The following is a 24,183-nucleotide window of genomic DNA, read 5'->3' on the forward strand; positions in this document are numbered from 1 at the left end:
AGATGCTGAATGACAACTTGTCCCACTGGTATAGAAACACCTTCCTTATGCCAAGCATTTCTACCCTGTGTAACATTACTCTATACCAGACATGTTTATCAGTGCAATATGTTACAGCTCCAACAGGGACACGTCACACGGTAAAGTGTCAGCAAGATGCAAACTGGCACCAGGGCTACACTATGGGAAGATCCAAAGAAAACAGCCAAGTGAAGCAGGAGAAGATGTGATGCTACAAGGGGCAAAGCTCACAAGGAGAAGGGAGATAAGGATGGGGCACATGACAAATGCCACGTCTAGGTCAGCTGAAAACATATCCGTGTGGCCACTGCTTCACATCATATTTAAGGAGCATCAGGAACATCTGCTAACAACGGATTCTAAGGAATTCTTGCAATCCATGCTGCTTGCAGAGTAGTCATCTTCCAGAGGCACATCCAGCCCACATAGTATTCAAAATTGTTCATCCCACTTTTTCTAAGTCTAGAAGTTTCCAGGTAGCACACTGTGCAGGTGGCAGATCCCATAAACACACCATGAAGAATGACATTTATTTGCAACTACTCTGAGGCACAATGCTGCTGTTTTACACATCAAGAATAACTTCCGCAGTGCCACAGGCCTAACCCAAAACACACAATGACTTCAAAGTGTCAGGAGTCCTGATTGATCTTCCTGCAAGAAGGAGTTCTGAACATGGAATAAAAGGGACAAGTGCAACAGGATTAGAAAGGTAAGAATGAAGAGACTAAAACTAACTCCAAGTTGCTTGTTTAAAAAATACGATACAAATGTAACTCAGCAGGATCTGCAAGAGACTACTTGATGGACAAATAAATAGATGTAGAAAAGGGCAAAGAGGAATCAGCCGCTACAGGAAAGTAAAGGATGGCTGCTGCTGCCTCCCCTTAGTACAATGCAGGCTTTATGGATGTTTCCCTCACATTAAATTTTCCACCATAAGTTGGCTCCGGCTCCGCTTAACATCTACATCTGAGTTAGGGAGGATCATGTGTTTCGACAGTCGTCCATCTCTTTAAAAAGGCAGTCATGTGCACCCCTTTGCTGAACTTCGCTGCTTAGTTTTTCTGTCACTCCCTACCCTCAATTTTGGGTTTTTTTTAAATAACCAATTTACCAAGACCTGGAAGCAGCATGCCCATGAGCTGGCTGGCTAATTAAAGTTGCTGTTCTACACAGTTGTTTGCATCTTTGGGCCAATTCATGGCACACACACACACACACACACACACACACACACACACACACACCTACTATGGCCACTCAGTGTGCTATGGCAATGCAGTCTCAGGCAACATGGAATGGTAGCTAATTCAGCTTGATTTCTCTCCAAGGTTTATTACTATTGTAAATACACAGAGAATACTTAAAATGAGAGTAATGTAATTTGCCATTCTGCCAGTTAAAGAGTTCTATATAGCTTGGAACTTCTATCGATCAAAGTCAGTACAATTTTAACTCACACGATGTAACTAGTTTGCATTATTATCCCAAGATCACTCTGGTAACTACTTCATAACTAATATCCTACTATGCTGAACCGAGAAAGGGAGGAGAAAATTCAAGTAAAATGTCCACAGATTCAGTACTGAGGAGATCTACTACAAACAAATTAAACCACTTATCCTCAAGTTATTAAATTACTATTATTCTCCAATTAAGCATTATTCAACAACTCTGAGAAGTTTGTTAGGCTGACAAAGACTCAGAGAAATAAGCCTGTACATTCAAAAACTGGTTGACCAATGCTAATAACTTTTTTATTTAAAGTACTCAAACTTACTTTTCATTCCTTAGAATACAGACTTGCTGAGCAAGAGGTTGTCGGTTTGAACCCCCGCTGCTATGTTTCCCATACGAGGGGAGACACATATCGAGCAGCAGCAACATAGGAAGATGCTGAAAGGCATCATCTCATAGTGCGCGGGAGGAGGCAATGGTAAACCCCTCCTGTATTTTACCATGGCTCTGTGGTTGCCAGAAATCGACACCGACTCGACAGCAAAACCTTTATCTCTATTTGGACCATAAATGTGCCTGTTCAAAGTTGACTACAAAACAATGGCACCTCAAACCAATACAATTCAATTTAAGACAGATACAATTTAAGACGGATACATTCACAAGCTCAAACAGATGACAATTACAGAAAATCACGGCAAAGGTCAGCTCCACACTTGGAATCAATAAGAAGTATGTGCGCTTCTGCACATAGATACCTTATCAGGCTGTTTTGCATGCCACTGCAAAACCTTATTTAAGTGACTTGTAGCAACATACAAAATTGCCCATGGTAATTCTAAACCCCGCTGGAGGTGGGGTAGACTGTTGGGGAGAGCACCAGTGGGATTTTGATTAGTTGCTGCTGCCAGTAAGATACCCTCTTGCCCTACCTACTGCTGCCGCCCTTAGAACCCTTTTAAAGACAGAATTACTCTTTTTTTTTTTTTTGGTAAATGGGAATCCTCACCGGATTTCCCTTTAAAAGCATAGTCTGCCGAACTGTGTCAAACCGGTCTGTATCAGACCGGACCCAGTTTGGTTCGAACTTGGACCAGCCGCCTTTTTTGAGGCTGGTTTGGTTCGAGTTCAAACCAGGCCGGTTTGAATTGAACCCAGATTTATTCGAGCCGGTTCTGAACACTCCTAGACAGCACTTATTTTATTTTTAAATTAGCTTGCTTCAATTTCAAGTATGTTACTGGGGCACATGTGTGTCAGGATAAATTTGTTGTCTCTCTCCCTGCCCCAAACTTGTGTGTTATGCTAGAAGCAAGTATGTTCTCATTTTTATCTCCCAAAACCTCTCTAGCTACTGAAGGTTTAGAACTACTGAAACGTTTAGAACCTTTCTGCCTTTGAGGAACCTCTCCATCTAGGACTTTCAGCCGAGGAGCCCTACACCTTGCATGTCTTGAACACACCCTGAGATTACATGGGGCTCTGCCAAGCTCAGTGGACCTCGCTACTGCTCTGTTTGAATTGACAGTGTGTCACTGAACACCTCCCACATTCTTGCTACTGCATGCTGATTGGTAGATTGAAAAACAGCTTGTCTGCTGCTGTCAAGGGGGAAAACTTAGTGATTCTTGTAGGCGGGGAACCCCAGGGTTCCCAGAATACAAAACAGAAAAACCAATGGGATTATGGCAGTTTGTCTCAAGGAGCTATACTTATAGATCCTGCTCTAATCCAGGGCTGCACAACTCTGGCCCTCCAGCTGTTGGATTACCATCATCCCCAGCCACAGTGGTCAACCATAAAGGATGATGGGAATTGTAGTTCAACTGGAGCTGGAGAACCACAGCTATATCCATGATGGGAGAACCACCAATTTGGCCTCACAAGTCAAAAGGTAGATAACTAATTGTTGTAAACTGCCCAGAGACATGAGTTTAGGGTGATACACAATTATACTAAATAAATTTTTAAATTTATGCCATCCATCAGAACAGAAGTTGTAGTAATCAGCCACCCCTCCCCTAAAGAGTTAACTGGAAGTGAACTCTGTCCTGACTAGCAGGCTGGTGAACTCCAGGGCTCAGCCAATCAGCACACCAAGTAGGTGGGACTAGAGAGCCATTGGGAGGACAAAAAGTTTCTTTGTTAGAAGAAGCAGACTGGCGGTGCGCAGAGCAACTCATCAGGCCATGGAGGATGGCTGCAGGAAGATGACTGCAGCTCTTGGAAGATAGAACTGCAGGGGCTTGGGTTCTCAACCAGGGTTTGGGTGAGTTCAAGAAAAAGGAAGTCTGGACACTGGCATCTGGAAGTTTCATCTACAGAAAGTTTGTTTAGTCCGATTTTGCATTAGACTTTGTTTCTTTGGTGTGTGTTTTGTATATCCCTGATACTGGTCTATTATTGCTTACCTTAACATAACTAAACTAAGAAACACTAGCCTTCGCCCATCCAACCAGGGCGCTGCAAAAGACTGTAAGCTTTTAGTGTGCTTTTGTATTTCCCTACATACCTGTTCTTTGCAACTGGGTAACCACGTGTTTTAAAGTGTGCCACCCCAACATCATCCGGGGTGCTTTTTGAAGTATTCTTGTAACCTGCTGAGTATTTTTACCTGTAGCTAAAAGCTGAGAAAGCCTCAGACGGAAGTAGTCTGTGGCACTTGAATAAAGCTGTCTTACTTTTTGTTCTTTTCTTTTACAAGTCTCTCTGAGTGGATTTTTTTAACTCAGGAGAAGTGGGGTGCTGAACAGGGGTTTCTCTTGTGCAAATACGTCTCTTCAGGCATTCAGCAGCTATCAGTTTTCTAACCATGAGCAGACATACAGGTGGAAGGTTTTTGTACTTATCTAATAGCAGAATAAAGAGAGTTTTCCCTGGGTTCCACCCCTTGCCCAGGGAGGGTCAAGCTCAGCTGAAAAGAGGGATGGTGGTGGTAGCCATTTTTTAACCTCCCAGTAGTACAGGAATGTTTTAGCAGTAGCCTTTGCCAGAGAGCTCAGCAGGGATGATTCAGTATTTTTCCTTCCCCTCAAGTGAGCTTGCTCTGAGACAAAGGCCGACACCACATCTTGTGGCAGAGAACTCCACAAGTTGATTATGCATTGTGTGAAAAAGTATCTCCATGGTCCTAAATTTCCTGGCAATCAATTTCATGGGATGACCCTGGTTCTAGTGTTATGTGAGAAGGAGAAGAAATTATCTCTATCTACTTTCTCCACACCATGCATGATGTTATAGATCTCTATCATGTCTCCCCACAGACTTTTTTCTAAACTAAAAAGCCCAGGTAGTCTTGCCTCATAAGGAAGCTGCTCTAGGCCCCTCATCAGGTGGTGGTAGGGGGGGCATTTCTGCTCAAGTATCAGGCATTTCCAAGTTTAACTAATGTGTAATGATATCTTAGAGAGCGCCTTCTTTTATATGATCCCCACCTCACGTTAAGATCATCTGGGGAGGTCCGTCTCCAGTTACCACCGGTTCGTTTGGTGGCGACTCAGAGGCAGGCCTTCTCTGTAGCTGCTCCTGGGCTATGGAATGCACTCCCAGAAGAAATTCATAATCTTAATTCTTTACTGACCTTCAAGAAAGCCCTTAAAACCCATCTGTTTGGCTTGGCCTTTCAGGGTTTTTAATTAGTTTTAATTGTTTTAATGTTAACCTGGTTTTCAGGGTTTTAATTGTTTTGATAGTTTAATTGTTTTTAAGAGGTTTTTAAATTGGTGTTTATATTTGTATTTCTGTTTTAATTGTTTTTAATGATTTCTGTTTTTTAATTGTAAACCGCCCTGAGCCAGCTCGGAAGGGTGGTATAAAAATCAATCAAGTTTGTTTTATCCAGACATCGAGTCCTTCCCAAGGACCTGGGATGGCTGAATTTTATTGTCAATGTTGTTGCTGTTATAGATATTGTCTCAGAATATAGGCTGTTCCCAGTAAAGCTGCTTTTTGTAATTGGCCGATGGTGATTCCTGTGGCCCCTATGGTGTTGAGGTGCTCTTCAAGGTCTTTTGGAACTGCACCGGGGCGCCAATTACCACTGGGATTATTTTGGTCTTCTTCTGCCACAGCCTTTCAATTTCAATTTGTAGATCTTTGTATTTTGTGATTTTTTCTATTTCTTTTTCTTCTATTCTGCTATTATATTATTATTATTATTATTATTATTATTATTATTACATTTCTATCCCGCTCTTCCTCCAAGGAGCCCAGAACATGAAGTTTCTCTTTCACAACAACCCTGTGAAGTAGGTTATGCTGAGAGCGAAGTGACTGGCCCAGAGTCACCCAACAAGTATCATGGCTGAATGGGGATTTGAATTCTGGTCTCCCCAGTCCTAGTCCAGCACTCTAACCACTATACCATGCTGGCTCACTGGCGGTGATGATAATAATAACAACAACAACAACCCAAACTATTTGACAAATTCAGGCATATCTACAAAAAACTGACTGTACTAAGATGGTTTTGGCCAATACATTAGTGTCAGGACAAATGGCTTTTCCTGTCTCTCAGATTTCCCCCCTTTTTAAAATATATTACTACTATAATGGGATAACTGCGGGGATCTTCCCAGGGCAAAGTCAGGTTTTAGGAATGCACCACAAGGTCACATTTTGTCATTCTCTTCTCTCCTCCCACCTCTTCTGTTGCACAAGCAATGACTCATCAAAGCTATGCTGACAGCTGACACCACAGCACAGGCAAGAGCAGACTTCATCAGGCTTTCAAGGATGCTCCAAATGGCTTCAGACTCTCCACAGCTAACAGAGGAAGATTTCTGGACTTGCTCAAATTTTGCATTTCTATTTCATTTATATCATGAGGTCAAAATTTGAAACAAGGGGTGCTGGGGCTGTACTGCCTGAAAGAAAGGCAGTTTATTATGTTATTTATGGATGCAATGATCTGGAATATCAGTTTGTGTGTTTGAAAAGCAGAACTAATACTAGAGTTTGCAATATGCATTTTTTTAAGGAAGGTTTTTTGGGGGGTGGGGGGAAGGCTATGCTCAATTCATACACTGAATTACACTAACAGTCGGATGAGGTACTAAAATAGCATATGGAAGAATGGTGTGAGCCCCTCTCCTCCATCATGCAGATAGTCTTCAGTGTCACCCGGGCCTTCCACCAAAAATGCTGGATCACACTATGGCTCAGTTTACATAGTTCCCACCCCCACTCAGAAGAAGCTGGGGAAATCATGCAAGTCAGAGAGATTATTTGTGTGGTGGAAGGAAGAGGCTTGCATAGTTCCTCAATCATATTATTTCAATGCCATCCCTGGCTGAATGAACTGGAACTACACTTGGAGTACCCAAACTTTCCTTATTTTAAGCAATACTCAACATAACTTCTGAAATTACATTGTAGTAAGATTAGAAGTATTAGAGTGTAAGAAGATGAGATTCACCCAATGGAGATTTAACTCCTCAATACAAACTCTGTTGAAGACCATCAACAGCTGTGCATCACAGGACAGCTTCAGCTATGGTTTTGGCAAGCCAAAAGAAACTGGATGCTTCAGGATAGCAGAAAACTGCTCCCCTATCCCCACCCCCACCCCTTGGAATTAAGCTGCCTCCAAAGCATAGTCCATGGGGTGGGGTGGGGACAACTGCAGCTATCCCATGCTCCTTGGCAATGAAAATATGCTACAGTTCCAAGGGGGAAAAACGACTATATGCAGTAAGAAATATGCTACATTGCCAAGGGAAAAATGATTCCCAAAATAGTTACTTAGAATTGCAGAGCAGAAGGATTCCCCATGAATACTTGATTTATTTTGCTTTAGCCTCCAGCAGTAACTCCTAGATTCAGATGCTTTTATTACGGTCATCAACCAGCTAAACCAGTAACTCCTAGATTTGATGCTGTTCTACCAGATGCAAAATCTAAAGTGGCAGGAAGCAGCAATTTGAGCAGCAAATCAGTGAAAATCCTACTCTTGTGAAAGCAACACATTTTATCCTGCACTCTTCCTCTTTGCATTAGAGAAACTGTGACCTCTCTGAATCCCATAAGTAACATCAGAAGATCAGATATAACAGCAAAACAAATGTGACTCAAGTTATCACTGCAAGAAGTTTTCTTTGTTCTTTTCCAGTCTCAAAATGCATCACAACAGTCAGAACTGCAGTCAGTCACAAAATTCACAGCAAGTCTTAGAAAATACAAAGATCAGCCTCATACTGAGGCCCAAACTATTCAAGGCAAAGGCATCTAACGGAAGCCTGACAGTCCATTTAGATGAGATGGGGAGGAGAGCTGGTCTTGTGGTAGCAAGCATGAACTGTCCCCTTTGCTAAGCATGGTCTGCCTTGGTTTGTCTTTGAATGGGAGACTACATGTGCTCACATGGGAGACTACATGTGAGTGCTGTAAGATATTCCTCTTAGGGATGGGGCCACTCTGGGAAGAGCACCTGCAAGCTTGCATGCAGACAGTTCAAAGTTTCCTGTCTGGCATCTCCTAGATAGGACAAGATTTATTTATTTTTTAATAGGACAAGATTTTTTTATTGAACCAACAAACTACCAAAGCATACAGTATGATAGGGCTCAGAAAGACTCCTGCATGTAACCTGGAGAAGCCGCTGCCAGCCTGTGTAGACAATACTGAGCTAGATGGACCAGTGGTCTGACTCAGTATATAGCAGCTTCCTATGTTCAAATGAGAAAGAGTCACTTCTGGCTTGGGCAACTTAGAGAGCAAAGACAGATGGAAGGATTTAACACTTTATCTGCTCTGTTTTTTCATTCCAAATCACTCCCATTAGCAGCTTCCCAGGTTTTAGGCGAGTAAAATGTTCCCTACAGTAAAACTCCACAAATGGAAAAGCTGCTTGAGGGGATGGGATTTCAAGCAGACAGCAGGTGGGGAAAGGGCTAAGTGCCCCTTCCTCCTGCCACTCCTCCACTTCCATCATCCCATGGCCTTTTACCCATCTAGAGGAGTTATTGCTAGATGCACTTACATGTAAAAGTAGTTTTGGCTCCCCCAAAGACCCATGGTCCAACTGACCCAGGGCTGTCTACCCTGACTGGTTCTCCAGGCACTAAGGCAGGGATCATCCCAGACCTTGAGCAGGGATACCAGAGACGAAATTTGGGACAAAACAAAATAAATGACAGATGAAATCCTCAGAACTGTGTTTTGATGCTACAGGAGCAGCTCACACATGCCGAACTACGTCTGAGTACTATGGGAACAAGCCCTGTGCTAGTCGGCTCTCTGTGGTGCTTTGCTTCACTAGCTGGGTTGCCAAAAAAACCAACAAAATACTCACCCTGCAAACCAAGACTGTGAATCAGTTTGATAAGTCAAGCACAGGGTTCGCCCATGTAGCACTATGTACATGTCAAGTGTTGATCACTATAAAAGGAGCTAGTCAGAAATATTTTCATTCCTTTTTCTATGTAAATCACCTTGAGAACTTTCTTCCTTGGAAAACAGTGTATCAATACTAATGATATATAACCATGTGCTTCAAAATTAAGGAATAGGTCTTCTTAAAGAGGATAGATATACCACTAGCTAGTAGTTGGCTACATAGAGTAGCCCCAAACTAAATCCCCGTTCTGCAGTCTTCATTAACTGGCTGGTCCCAAAGGTTCTTTTAGTCTTGGACAGACAACATGCATCCTGTGCAGATTCACTTCCAGCCTCTGGTCTCCCAACCATAACCCATGCACTAGAAGTAGTACTGGGTTATATGGCCCCAAAACTATTCCCACCATGAAGCTTTCTTACCTGTATGAGTAAGCATGTGCCGCTGTAAGGAACTTGCCCAGGGAAAGACTCTAGGGCAATGAGGACAGTTGATTTTCTGAATGCCATTTGAGTAGGCATTTTTCTTTCCTCTCAGCAGTGTGTCATCGGCGGTTTCTCTCTCTTCCTCGCTGGTTCCATTTCTGTCGCTGGCTTCTTTGAAGTCTGCAGTGGACTGCAGAAATGTGCTAAACTTGTTTGTATCTGTGGTTGCCAGCATCTTCTCGATGCTAGCAAACTCCCCACTTGATTCCAGGTCCACACTGCTGCTCGCTCTGGCCTTGTTCTTCATTCCTTTCTTCCTCCCTCTTTTCCTAGCAGACCCACGGGCAGCAGATTTCTGTGGCCCATTTGGGCTGTGTGCCCTTTGGGTCAAGTCACTGGGAATGCTGGGATCGATCTGGACAGCAGTCATGATTGTCGCCTTTGGTTTGGAGTTCCCCAGCTTATCAGACCCAGCGGCGCTGCTGCCGGCTACCTCGGGAGCAGAGTCTGTGACCTCCGTTTTCAGCAAAGCGGGAGCAGAAGACACAGATGAAATAATCTGGGCAATGGAAGCCAGGGGGGGCAGCTCTTTCGTTATGAGAGGCTTTGGCAACAAAGGTGGTGGCTTAGGCCTCAAGGGGCGCAGCAAGGCAGAACTCCCCAGAAGAGTTGGAGAAATGATTGGGACCGTCAAATGCAGTGGACCCTTCAATGGCTGGGAATGTCTGAGAGCTCTGTTCGTTTCCAGGTTGCCATTAGTTGGAGGAGACTGCTGACAGTTATGAAGCTTCTCATCATTCCCAACGAGGCGCTCTTGCTTCTTATCCTCACTCGGGGTATCATCTTTGTCCTTCTTTGGAGCTTTGGGGATTGACAAGTCTATGGGCTCCATGGAACAGTCATACAGAGAACCACCAAACTGGCTCTCCTGTTTTACTAGTACAGAGTTCAGGTTTTTGTTCTTTTGCGAGAAATCTAGAGGCTCATCAAAATCCATAGGGAAGCTAGTTGCAGATTCAAGTTTGATCGATGCATGAGAAGGGGCACCCCTTAAGAAGCCATTTTGCGATTCCAAGAAAGGTGTGATGGGCTTGCAGTCCATGTAAGTGCTGTCTTCCAGTAGCAAAGAGCCTGACTGGCTCTCGGGAGGGATGCAGTCCACTGTCAGCACGTAGCTCTCGATCTCCCTCTCCTGGATGTGCAAATGCTGCTTGAGGATATGATGGATGCAGTTCCGCTTGGCCGAGAAAGCTGTGCCGCACTCCTTGCATTCAAATGGCTTCTTCTTCTGGCAGCTGCTGTGCGTCCTCATGTGGATTCGGAGGGCGCGGTAATGCTTCAGGTCCTCTCCACAGAACTTGCACACTGTGTCTGGGGAGCAGAAGGCGTCCACCATCTCCGCTGCATTGCTGGTGACGTATTCTATGCTCTTCTCTATATCCTTTCTCGTCATCTTGAGGTGCTTCTTGCGCAGGTGCCTTTCACAGTTGGCCTTCACTGTGAAAGGGTAGTGGCAGAGCTTGCAGATATATGGCCTCTCCCCACTGTGTGTCCTCAAGTGGCGGATCAGGGCCGCCTTGTCAGCTGCAATGTAGTCACAGATGTTGCACTGGTAAGGGGAGATGCCCAGGTGGGAGCGGATGTGAGCCCTCAAGACCCCCGAGAAAGCAAACACCTGGTCACAGAAACGGCATGGGTACAAGACTTTCCTCATGGCTGGAGTCTTCTTGTTTGCTGCCCCAGCAATGATGGCCTTGAGGTCACGCTCGGTTACCTCTTGTTTGATTTTTGCCTCCATGGTCAAAGGCAGAAAGGCTTCTATGATGCTGTCTTGCTCCAATTGGGTTTTTATTTCATGCTGACTCGAAGGCTCCATCTTGGCTCGGGGAGAAGGGCTGCTTTTGGTTCCCGACTTACTGCATGGAAGTTGCAAGTCTGAAGTGGACTCTTCAGAGGTTGTGACCGGCTTGGGTGGCACTGGAGGAAGGCTTGGACTGATGCATCCGGGTGAGGCTTGCTGGGTGTTGACCAGTGGAGGAGGAGTTGAAGCTGCGACAACAGTCCGAGGTGCTACCAAGGGCTTTGGCTTCAGTGGAGGCATATGCTTGAATAAGGGTTGCATGGAGACAGGAGGTGCCTTAGAAAGGGGTGGGAGGCTGATCTGAGGGGTTGCTGAAGAAGCCATCTTTAAGATCTGCTGGATGTCTGCTAACTCGCTAGAAATGGGTTTGACAACAATGCTATTGTCAGGGTGAATTATGAAGCCTTTCTGGAAAGGCTGCAGTGACAGGAGCTTCATGTTCTCTTTTGTTGGAAGGACTGAAAAAGGCCCTCCCACAGAAGCAGCCTCCAGAGGGGACACATTCCGCTGAGTAGCACTGCCAGGTTCCTGAGGTAGGTTACAGTTCAGGGCTCTTAGCTGCACTTCTTGGACCTCATCTGGCACAAGCTCCTCCTGATCAACAGGCTTGATGTCTTTGGTGTGCTGCAGTCCCAGGGACGCCATGTAAGCTTTCAGGTCTGCATCCTCTGACTGCACTTTGTGCTTTTCACTTCCCTGATCCGTTGCATGCGTTTTTCCGTGCAGCTTGAGTGCTGAGAGCATGGGGAATGCCTTGTTGCACAACTCACAGACATATTTATGTTTATCACTGGTGCACCTCCGCAGATTTGTTTCACACCAGACCTATGGGACACCACAAGGGGAAAAAGCAAAAATTAAGTGCCCCAAGAAATAGGAGAAAAGAAAACTGTTCACATCCCAACAGCTTGCTAGCACAGGAGCATATAAATTCTCTAGTTACATTGAACTCTTCAATGGGGGTGGTGGTGGAGTGGAATGAACAGCTAATTCCCAAAGAGCAAGAGTGAATGAGGAAACAGTTACATTTTTTTAGTTCCTTGGTTGGCAGCTAGTTTTACTATAGCAGCACTGAGAAGAGGAAGTGAAGGGGGGCCCACCAGCAAGTCCCATTTGTCACCGATGCTGCTCCCTCTGTACTCCAGTACTCTGCACTGGAAAAGTCCATTGGCATCCCTCAAGGACCAAATCTGGCCCAGAGGCTACTGAGTTGCTGATGCCCTACTTTACACAAAGGTTAATTTATAAAAAGTTTAGCACAGGATCTGTTCCATCTTTTCGCCACCTGAAATATTTGCCCCATGAGCTCACTAAGTAGCCAAGTCCTATATGAAAGATGTTTTGGCGTGTACACCAATATCACAAGCAAAGGCAACTATCTAAGTCACCACCCTACAAGAGAAGGCACAGAATAATGAACCTGCAAGAAACCAATTAGACCCTAAAAAAGGTACCATAGCACTTCATATCTTCGCATTGCAACAGAGCTATCATTCTGGAAAGTGAAGTATGTTATGAACTTAAACTTCTGTTTGTAAATACTCCATGTCAAAATTTTACTTTTTACCATGAAAATTGTGCTGATTTGTACTGACATTTGCTGAGCTGCTACAACTACATTTCTATAATGAGATAATTTAAAACCAACATGAACATGCATCTCCCAAGGCTGCAACTTAATATTTAATTCTTCTCTATATGATGCCGGTGTAAGTAAGTTAAGGTACCTGAGAAATGTAGGGAAATTTTTTGCAGGAGAAGTCTGTGAATCCCAAGTCATGGAAGCCTGCTGGAATTGAAGGGTTGTTCTGAATAAACGGCTTTCCCAACAGGTCTTTCGGAAGCTGCTTGTGAATGACTGCATTATGCCGCAACAAGCCCCGGTGGGTGCGGAAGGTAATACAACAGGTGTCACACCTGAGGGGAGAGAGAAAGTACATGTTAAGAATTCCAGCTATCACGTGGTTTACCATGCTACCAGATACATAAACCACACACATCATGTTAGCAAGACACAGAACACTGTATATCATCTACTTTTGATGGGCATTTTAACTAATAATAAAACCAAATAGTATAATCAAACTTTACGTATTAAACTTTACATGTTTACAGCTGTATAATTTGCTATATGCCTAGAGTAAGCATCTGTCGCCCTTGGATTGGCAACCCAAGTGGCAAGCTGAACCTGCTCTGTCCTCCTTCCAGCCTCAGACGGCTGAACAACCCCTTCAAGGTTACAAGAACTAAAAACTAGCTATCTTGAGCCCATGGGCTCCGTGTTACCCGGCACAGAAGAGCCTTCAGCAGAGACTCAGATCTTCCTCTCTGTGCCCTGCCAGGATGTTGCAAAGGAGCAGTGAAAGGGATGGAGAGAAGCAATAGTGCATAAGGCTGGGTGTGCAGTCATCTCCTTAGTTTATTGTCAGGGCTGAAAATTATGTCTGATCAACTTGCAACAACCAAATCAGACGACAGCCCAGTAATACACAATTGCCCACCATGGGCTCAGTGAAACTCTGGGTTTCCAGCCTGACTGAAAATGCAACACAAAGAAAGTAATCAACTTGAAAAGCCACAATGCACGGCAAGTGGGTTGTCTTCAGATTGCTAAGTCACATAGTGGGTACTTTTGCACATGAGTTCTGATGTAAACCAAAAATTCACATTGCACACAAACTCAGGGAACTGTGGTTTAGTTCAAGCCACAATTAGGTCAGATGTGCAGATCTGATGGTTTGATTCTGGCTCGTTAGAGCCAACTATGGTTTGAGCTAAACCAAAACTCCTTAGGTTTGTATGGTAGATGGAAGACCTATGGCTTCCTTAAAAGCAAAAGCTTTCAAGGGAAGGGGAAGCCTGGTGATCTCTGAACTTTGTTCTCAAAAATGAAACCATGTTTTCCCATTACAGCTGAGCCTGCCCATCATGAAGGAGTGTATGAAGGGTTGGTCTTGGGCATTCGACACATCAGGTGAAATGTTAAATCCTCCAAGGCCCCTGAAGTATGGGGCAGAGAAGGCTAAGCCCTAAGGTTGGCCAGTATAAACTGAGCCTCCACAATGATAATCATAGTCAAAAGTAAAGGAGAAATGTGGTATGCTCTCTCTAGGACCCAGCAACTGGCTGCAGGGTCTTGCTTGCCATGGCTGGGAGAAGAGCAAAGCTTAGTTGAGGGTGGGGCCCAGCTGAACAGATGTCAGAGAGCTACTGTGCACGTGATTTGAGGTTCAGAGATTAGGTTAAGGAGTCCAGTAAACTTGTAGTCCACTAGTCTATAAACATCCAATCATCATATGTTTGGTACAATTGACTGAGCTCTCCTATAAAAGTACTTTAAAATTCAAGTGGGCCCATTTATAGCCTGAACAGGTTGCCCTCACTGAAGAAGAGCAGGTTTTGTCTGATCTAACTGTCCAGGGGCGGCTCACCAATGAGGTGCACTGAGTGGTTGCCTCAAGTGGCAGACTGGATGAGGTGATGGGGCACCCAGCTGCCGCTGCCACGCTGGGCCTATAGGCTCTCTACCCACCACCATCCAGGCCTGTCCAGCTGCTATTTTTCTCATGGTCTATGCCATTTGAAAAGGCAGGAGGCAAGGAAAGGAGCAACAGAAACCACAAATTCTGTTCCTTGCCCACCGCCTTTTGAAAAGGAAGTGAAAGCAAAAAACTAGGTTAGGAGATGAGTGGGGAGGGGAAATGGAGCAAAGAAAAAGGAGGGAGCAATTGCACCCAATTTTACTCTGTGAAGCACTAGGAAGAAGAGAAATGTGGGGGGAAGAACAGAAAACTTGCTTCAGGGAAAACAAACAAGAACCAACCCAACAGAACAGTACACACACACACACCCCCCGCAGGTTTCTCCCAAATGACAGGCACCCCCAAATCTACAGATACGGTCCTGCATCTCAAACTCAACTCATCTATCCCTTCCCCTATATGAACGATCATGGCTCTGTGAGGATCCTCCACCATGCACTCTCTTTGGGGACAGGCATCACTTGCATGTTATGTGAACACACGTTAAAGCTGAACACCATGGGCAGGCACTTTATCATATTTGTATACAACCCAAAACTTAGGTCTCTGGATTCTTATGTGTCATGTATTCGTGGATCAACACAGGAATAGCCACACATGCAGCAGCCCCCATATTGCTCTAGTTCATGTAGATGAGGCCTAAATGCCAAGTTGGAACAGTGTCACGTGAGCCATCTTTGCAGCTTGTATCCCTGACACGGCAAAAAGGAGGCAAATTGAATAGTAGCAGAGTTGCAAGCTCATTCACTAGGCAAGGATGAATCACCACAGATTTATCCTACTTCCTTCTCCACTCATAAAAGGTCATTATGGATTCCACTGCAATCTAGACACCTCCAAGCTTAGAGCCATAGAAAAAAATTTATAGGCAGCAAGTCCCACAGAAGGGATCTCTGAATTACCAAGCATAATGAAAATACAGAACACCACAAGCTCAGAGAGCATCATAAGAAACACTCAACACTTGTTGTCAGGACTGCACAGGAGAAACTGAAACAAGAGCCAGGAGAAGAAGTAGGCACCCAGAAACATTTGAAACGGCCTCTATCAGCCAGAGACACTTAATTTCAACACACCACTCCTCCCAAGCTTGTCTCTGGCACCTTGTTTCTAAATCTCTCCAAAAGACAATGAGGGTCATTGTGAGTACACTCTCAAGGCTTGAAAGATGCCGAGAACGCTATTGGCTCTAGGCTCTTAAGGTCTCCCAGGATTTGCAAACTTCACTGGGGCCAGCCAAACTGTTGCAATGCACACTGCAATGAGACTAGTCCAGAGCATGCAGCAATAAAGCATGTAGAGGATGGCAAAGGGGGCGAGGAGAACAGGACAGAAGCAAGAATGACGGTGGCGGGGAGATACTAACCAATTATCATTTTTAAAATACTGAACCCAACTGGCCCTGCTGGCATGTTGAATGGCTCCCATTCAACAAGGACTGTCACGTTCACAGTCCGAGGCAGTGTAAGGAGAAATGAACAAACCCTTCCCCGATACTGCAGTGTGGCCTTGCAAATTCATTCAAACAAAAAAGCCTCCCCACAAATGGTCATGTCAGTCGTTTGTGGTGAAGGGTGGTGGGGAGGAGAAAGAAACCGGCTTTCTTGAAGCTTCCCTGCCTGACTGCAATTCCTTCCTCATTCCAGGCTAGGGGCTCTTCACAAGACTACTGCAGCAAACAGAAACATGTGTGCACCCGATACCTACGTGCACAAATACTGGATTATTTATGAGCACGTTGCAGTACCTGTAAGTTTAAACTCTGATGTGAATATAAAAATCTCTGGGAAAGCCAAGAGAGAATCAGTCAAAATATAGTTAAGATGTGCTTAAATCAAGTTGACTGATGGAACATAAACATGTGTAATTACGCAATGGAATTCAGTCTGTTCTGCAAAACTGTAGCACTAACTGTAATAAAAGCTATGAAATGAAAGCAACATTTAATATATTCTTTAATACAATAAGGCCATCTTTTACTTTTGGGCATAAGCTAGGCTTCTACTAGCAAGGAGATGTGAAAAACACAAAGTAAGAGCAAGCTATCTTCAAACTTTACTAAAGAAAAACCTTAAAAGAACCTTTTTGTTCTGCTTAATGGCCTTGAACGAATATTACATAAAAGCAAGAAGCCAGACATGTCAATTGAAAAAGCTTTTGAAACATATGGTAGTACTTTGCACACAACCATGTAAAAAAAATAAAATAAAATCCCAACCTTGCAATCCAACAAGAATACCCCACACAGACTGTCAAATCAAATATGGATGGGGTGGTTACATAAAGCAGAGGTTGAAGCAGACAGTAGGGTTTAACCAGAACAGTCAGCAAGAATGACAGCTAAAGGTGATGTACTTCCTGGGCAGTTTTCCAGTTGTTCTTAGGAGGACAGTCCAATTTAGGATGGGACAGCTAGCATTTAATGGTATTTGATAGACTAATAAAAAACTATCACTTAAATATTTAAGATCTTTGCAGATTGAAAGAATCCGTATTTTTTAATTATCTGAAGCAGGCCCCAAACTTCACACAAACACAAGACGTCCTACAGTTTTCAGAATACAACTCAGAGCATGTTTATATAGTATATGTAGAAAAGGGATGCAGACATACACCACTCCCTTACACTGGGTGTTAAATGGCATTTTATTGTTGCGAACAATTACAGTACAAGCAAAACAGCGCAATCACCCAGAAATGAACCCCAGTGTTTAATAGTTTCTACTCCCTAGTAAGTGTGCTTAGGATTGTAGTCTTAAGGCTTCCCCCATCCCCGCTCCCCTGGCTAATGTTTCTCCTTCAAAATATTGCATCAACAGGCATTTGATTAATAATGCACAAACTCCAGGGTTGCTTCCCTCAATCTAGTGCACACAGGCTTTCCCTGCCAAAGAGATGGGAAGTGCTCTTCTTGCACTGCATTTTCGCTCATTTTATGAACTGGTGCAACAGCCACATCCTCCAGTGTCTTTTGAAAGTAATGCAAGGAGCAAGGACTACAACTATTAGCACCCTTTGCAAAGAAAGCCTCACTTGCTTATATACAGCTGGTGGTGCACTTTATATATGGCCAGTCAATGTAAGAACTACTGTTACTGATGCAAGATGCACTGTGCCCCCTTTTCCTGCTCAAAATACACCATCGGCTGGGGCTCCTCAAGTACACTGGATGACAGCAGAAAACTGGATATGCAGAGGCCTCGTGTGCATTAAGAGGGCAGGAGGAGTAGGATTTGATTGATTGCCGTCAAGTCAGTCTCGACTCTTAGCGACCACATAGATAGATTCTCTCCAGGATGATCTGTCTTCAACTTGACCTTTAAGGTCTCAGGAGTAGGATACTTGCTGTTTAATTCAGATGTACAATGCTTGCCTTCCCAAAGAAAGACAGACAATCTCTGTTTCAGAGCTATAGCCAACATTTTAATGACTGTGCACCAGAGTAAAGGTAAAATAAAGCCTACAGAGTTGGCTTGCAATCCAGTCAGAAGTGAAAGTGAGCAACTACAGTCAGTACAGAGGTTTAGCCATAGTGTTAAAGTAACATAAGAACAGCCTTGCTGGATCAGGCTCAAGGCCCATCTAGTCCAGCATCCTGTTTCAAACAGTGGTCCACCAGACGCCTCTGGGGAGCCCACAGGCAAGAGTATGTGCATGTCTTCTCTCCTGCTGTTGCTGCAACTGGTACTGAGAAGCATCGTGCCTCTGAGGCTGGAGATGGCCCACAGCCATCAGACTAGTAGCCATTGATAGATCTGTCCTCCATGAAACTGTCTAAGCCTCTTTTAAAGCCACCCAAGCTGGTGGCCATCACCACATTCCACGGCAAGGAATTCCATAGATTATGCGTTGTGTGAAAAAGTACTTCCGCTTGTCGGTCCAAAATCTCCCAACCTTCAGTTTCATGGGATGACCCCTGGTTCTAGTGTTGTGAGAGGGAGAAAAATTTATCTCTGTCCACTCTCTCCACTCCATGCATAATGTTATACACTTTGATCACGTCTCCCCTTAGTCGCCTCTTTTCCAAGGTAAAGAGTCCCAGATGCTGTAGCCTGGCCTCATAAGGAACATGCTCCAGGCCCATGATCATTTTGGTTGCCCTCTTCTGCACCTTTTCAAGTTCCATAATATCCTTCTTAAGATACGGTGACCAAAGCTGTACGCAGTACTCCAGATGTGGCTACACCATAGCTTTGTATAAGGGCACTGTAATATTAGCATTTTTATTTTCAATCCCCCTCCTAATGATTCCTAGCATGGAATTAGCTTTTTTCACAGCTGCCACACACTGAGACAACACTTTCAATGAGCTGTCCACTGCAAACCCTGTACCACTGCAAACCCTATGTTCTACATGGGTTTTTTTAAGCTGCCTATTCCCAGAATGCTGCCAAGAATGCTTAATTTTTCAAGACAAGTGCTGTGGGGGGCAGGATTGCACAGGTATTCTTCAATCTGCCTTAGAAAGAAGTCCAGCTCCTTATTTCTAAGTGTGTGAGGACAGGCATGCCATTTCTAAGTGGTTAGGGTAAGGCATTCTGTATATGCTCAGTCAGGAGTACTTTCATTATCCATCTTTCAGCTTCTTTTTCTTTTTTTAAGGACATGACTAAAAATGGGAGCGGAAAGTGCTAAGTGGGTGTGGCTAAAAGGGCACAAGACTGGCAAGAGATGACTTTTCATCACTGAATCTAGCCAAAATTAAAAATATTTAGGTCCTGATTTATTTTTAATAGTGAAGTCTGTATTTAAGTCACTCACTGTGCAGCCAGAAAAACCTGGAAATGCTTAACTTTGTCCAGAATATGCCCAGTGTTAGTTGGTTCCTCTATAAGACACCTGCATGAGGCCTTAACTACCTTTAAATAAATCCACACAGGTTCGGTGGGGAGACCTCTTAACCCAGATGAGCAGTAGTGACTAAAGTAAGGCTTAATCTTTCACAATGAAACAGAACTGAAGGAGAGAAACACCTTGGTCATTACAGAAATTATTTTCTTAACCTAAGAGATGCCCTTTGTCTGCAAAAAAGCAGGAACGAAAATCACTTCAAAGAGAGGAATAGAGGCGTGTTAGTTATACTTTGAAACAAGCAGTGCTGGTTAGCACTTTAAAGCAAAAGACTGAGTCCTTGTTGAAAGGATTTCATTGTTCACCCTTGTTAAAATGTGCACTGGTTTATGTCCCTGTTAACACCAGCCAGCTTGCCACATTGCTCTCCTTCCTGGACAAAACCCTCCTCTGTCTCCACACACAGGGCTCGGAGAAACAGCACCAAACAGCTGCAGTAATCCTCACACAGTTGCTGGTAAAGAGAGAGATGGAGCTGGAGCAGCTCTCAAAAACAGCTGCGATGGCAAGAGAAAGAAGCCAAAGGTGAAAATCTGTGCCACAGATTGCTGGACAACAAGACTGTTATTCAATGGCTTAGAAATATTATGAATCTATAGCCTTATAGAGTACTTATACCACTACTAAACGGTCTTTCTCATTTACTGTGTCAGGTGCTGTACAGACCACGGAAGTGACACAATCTGACCTTGTTCAGCAGGCTTACAATCTCTGTTAGGTATGTGTGGCGGGGTGGGGGTGGGGGAGCGGGGGAATCCTGTGAAGCAGATTGGGACTGCAGCCTCCAGAGACCTTCAGGGCTGAGCCGAGATGTGAACCTAGAATTCCCACCCGGACTCAACTTTGACCAAGGAAGGGCCTCCAGAGCAAAAGTTTGAGAACAGACAGCAGAGGCGAGTCTGTTGAATAGAGCAGGGGAGGCTCAGGCACAGGATTTAAGAGGAGTCACGAGACCACGTGAATGTGCAAAAAGTGGCACCTAACTGATGGAAACCTGCTCCAAGAGATCAGGCAAGCCCTGTCCCTTTCTGGAGTTCTACCACTTGTTGAATTTTTCAGCAGGCTTTTTATCTATTTGAGAATTGTTCCGACTGCTCATATATTGATTTTTTTGGGGGGGGGCTGCTGTAGATGTCGTTTGTTCTGCCCTTGTGATTTATGCAGTTATTAGATTAATCTTTATATATTATATATATTATTTTAACTTGATTGTTAGCCACCTTGAGCAACTCATGATTAAGTTGGAGTAAATAATTTAAATTTTTTTTAAAAAAAACCTATGCTAAAGTCTCACTGTAGTGGCTTTTCACTTCCCTACTCCAAATAGCTGATCTTGAATTCGACAACGGGATGTCCTGCTAGCACAAAGTTGTCCTGAGAGGGGCAAGATGGAATGAAAGCAAGCCTCATCAGCCTTAACACCAATACCAGTGCCTGCTCCGAGGAACATCTGAAGCTCATCTTGGCAGGACCCTTACCATGGTATCCTTTCTTATTCTCAAAACCCAGCTAGACATTCAACACCACATCACCTTACATAGTTTCCCCATGAGGGATGCATAAGCATACTCACATATACTATCCCTCTGCTTTAGGTTCCCCACTCCTATATCACAATGTCATAGCCATTAAGCCTCTTAGGGCCAAGGTGTACTCATTACAAGGCTCCAAAGATTTCTCTTTCCCTCTCTTTGCTAAAACACAAGGTAGGTTAAATACCCATTTTTATTCTCTGCAGAGTATTAAGAAAAAAGAAGCATGTTCTAAATCTCTTTCTAAAAGCATGTGTGTGTTCTGCATTTTCCTACTCAGTTGAGTAAGTACCAGCAGCCTGACCAAGATTTCCATTTTAATTTTTGTTCTGCAACACTTAGAATTGCTGAACTTGCTAATTGGCTCAACAACAACAAATATGTATATACCGCTTTTCAACAAAAAGGTTTCCAAAGTGGTTTACATAGAGAAATAATAAATGAATGAATGAATAAATGAATGAAAAATTTACTGGCTCTGTATTTTTAGGGCACTTCCTGGTGTTGCTGCAACACAAACAGCCCCCAAACCAGAAAGCACCTTACCCTGGTGCAGGGCTGCTCAACTTTGGCCCTCATGCAGATGTTGGCCTACAGCTCCCATAATCCCTGGCTACTGGCTGCTATGGATGGGGATTATGGGAGTTTTAGTCCAAAAACAGCTGGGGGGCCTATGTTGAACAGGCCTGCCCTAGTGTAAGTGGTTTGAGTGAGGTGGGGAGCATTCTGCTATCACTGCCTAGGTACAACCACCACCACCCATGCCTGCAGGCCAATTCTACTAGCACATATGGACTAAGGGCCATCAGAATGGAATTCATATAACTTTCTTCAAACATGTAGTTTGTGGCTGATCAGCACTCTGAATTAGTGTGTTGTCACTATACTACCAACAACACCCTGAAAAAAGTTAACTTCTGGTGGAAGAATCTAGTGCCCCAAGGCCGGGGGGGGGGGGGAGGAAATGATTAACAATTGTGAGTGCAGCTTCTCGGAATTTGATCAAAGGCCAGTAAGTAATTGTTATCTCACTACAAAAATATCATTATCTTCCATTTGGGAATACATGCATTTTTGTCAAGTGCTCCAGCAAGCTTATACCTGATGCACCAGTGACTAGATGATGAATCTTGTATATAATGCTCCAACAATGAAGACACAGCATTTTGAAACACATTACTATTGAAGGCACAGATTTGGCGAACATTTCAGTCTGCTCAACTGAAAGGGTGATGAACTGGAGTCATTTGGCACAGGCCAGACTATTTGCATAACTGTGTCCTCAACATATACCTTTGACTGATTTGGCTTTGCAATGTTGGGACAGTTTTGGCCCATGCAATATCACTCAACCAACTTTAGTTGATGCCACATTAAACTTGCTTCTATCCTCCAGTGTACCTCAGTCCATATGTAAGACCTTGCTACTGTCATAATCCACTTCATGTAACCGATGAAGTAAGGACGGCTAGGAAAGCCAACAGCCATTATAGAGAAGTTAACATCTAGGAAAATCACAGAATCTTATTGCCATTACTGAAAGCTAATTGACACAGTACATGAAGCCCATTGGCCAATCTTGAGCCAATCTCTCAGTCCAAGTTACTTCAGAAGATTGTTGCATGGGTAAGATTGGGTGGGGTGGGGAGAACCATGTATGCTGGACAGGGCCAGCCTTGGGTTAGCTATAGGTGGGCAGCTGTCAAGGCCCAGGCTCCTCAGAAGGGCTCACTGCAGACCTGAGATCACCTCTGAACCCATAGCCTAATTGGGGCAGACAGTCTTTCAGGAGGGAATCCATGGAGGGCAATTTTCCCAGGACCCCCTAGAATTGGCCCCAACACTGGTCCTTTGGAAGACAGACAGAATATAACTGTATACTATCGTAAAAATAAAAAGGCAACAGTTCTCTCCAGAAAAATCCTAGATCTTTCTTGGGACTCTAGCTGTGCTTCTACTAGTAGTTAAGCATTTTGAGGGAAAGTAACATTTATAGGCTCAACAAAAACACAGAAAGCCACACAAGGGGAAAAACAGTTTCAAGAGAAGAAATCCAGTGTGTGATATTTCTTGTTTTCTCTACTGGCTGTGTAGCATTTCCCAGCTCTGCTAATTATATCATCACTATATATCTATATATATGCACCAAAATAGCAGGAGCCCCACTGGTGGAGCAGACTGCAAAGAAAACAGCTGTCTTTTAAATAATCGAGCAGGCGGGGAGCCAGGATGAAAAGGACCTTGTTGCACTACCTCTCAGAGATAATGGCCATCACTGAGGAGACATCAGGGAGATGGCTTTGCTCTGTCTAGCTCATGCAGCGAATTAGGGGTGTGTCTTCAGGAGAGTTCAATAGGATGAGAGACTCAACTGGAAGAGTTAATTCCATGGTAAAAGCCTCCCTGCTCCAATCAATTGTCCAAGTAACAAAGGGCCCGATTATTTTTCCCCAGAGGAAAATTGCCCTTGCCATAATTATCAGACAAAGATGCATAATTTAAAGGGTTTACATCATCAAAAGATATTGCCCTCAAAAAGGGGAGTCTCTCTCACCTATCTGATGGATTAAGCATTTGTTTATTCTAGTGAGTAAACAAAGGAGGTGCTTAAAACCTGCAGATTTTGCATTTAAAAAGATAGTGCTGCTCACTGCCCTGGGATTTTAAGTTGCTAATTTGACAATAGAAAAGGGAAGGAGCCAGCTCTGTCATTTACAGCCTCCAAACAGATCCAAGGCTACAGCAATCAGCCACTATCCAGATGTTATCATTTGCAAAACTATTTCTTATGTGGAAGAGAAAGGCTATATATGCTGCAAAGATATTCCACAAAGCCTTACACATGCTGCTGTGGAAGTAAACAATGGTATAATTCACTAGTTCCTAACCTCATATTTAACGTAGTAGTATCCTAACTACCAGGTATTGTATCTCAGACACATCCTCAGCTAAATGATCTCAGGAGAAGCTCCAAAATCTGGGATTTTAAAACTGCCTCTGAGTAGTTCTGGATAAAGATGTATCCTGAGGGCTACACAGCACAATAATTTCAGAATCTATACAGAGGCTCAGTGCAGACAGCAAATCTATATGTCTAACCCTAAATTGTCTCAGAAAAAACCCCAAAGACAACAGCCTTCTTTTCCCTGTGGGGGAG

The 24,183-nt window shown here is 43.9% G+C and overlaps 1 protein-coding gene across 20 annotated transcripts in view; it reads right to left on the reverse strand.

The window, feature by feature from the left end:
- The window catches only part of RREB1 (ras responsive element binding protein 1), a 170,213-nt gene that overhangs the window by 22,543 nt on the left and 123,487 nt on the right, over window positions 1–24,183 (reverse strand). For all 20 annotated transcript variants that reach the window (XM_053244255.1, XM_053244259.1, XM_053244252.1 and 17 more), the window contains 2 exons: window positions 12,829–13,018; window positions 9,238–11,926 (listed from right to left, as the gene is read on the reverse strand). In XM_053244255.1, coding sequence (XP_053100230.1) covers window positions 9,238–11,926; window positions 12,829–13,018 — 2,879 coding nt within the window. The remainder of the gene's footprint in view (window positions 1–9,237; window positions 11,927–12,828; window positions 13,019–24,183) is intronic.

This window comes from Hemicordylus capensis, chromosome 4 (assembly GCF_027244095.1).
Source record: "Hemicordylus capensis ecotype Gifberg chromosome 4, rHemCap1.1.pri, whole genome shotgun sequence".
Taxonomy (NCBI): domain Eukaryota; kingdom Metazoa; phylum Chordata; class Lepidosauria; order Squamata; family Cordylidae; genus Hemicordylus; species Hemicordylus capensis.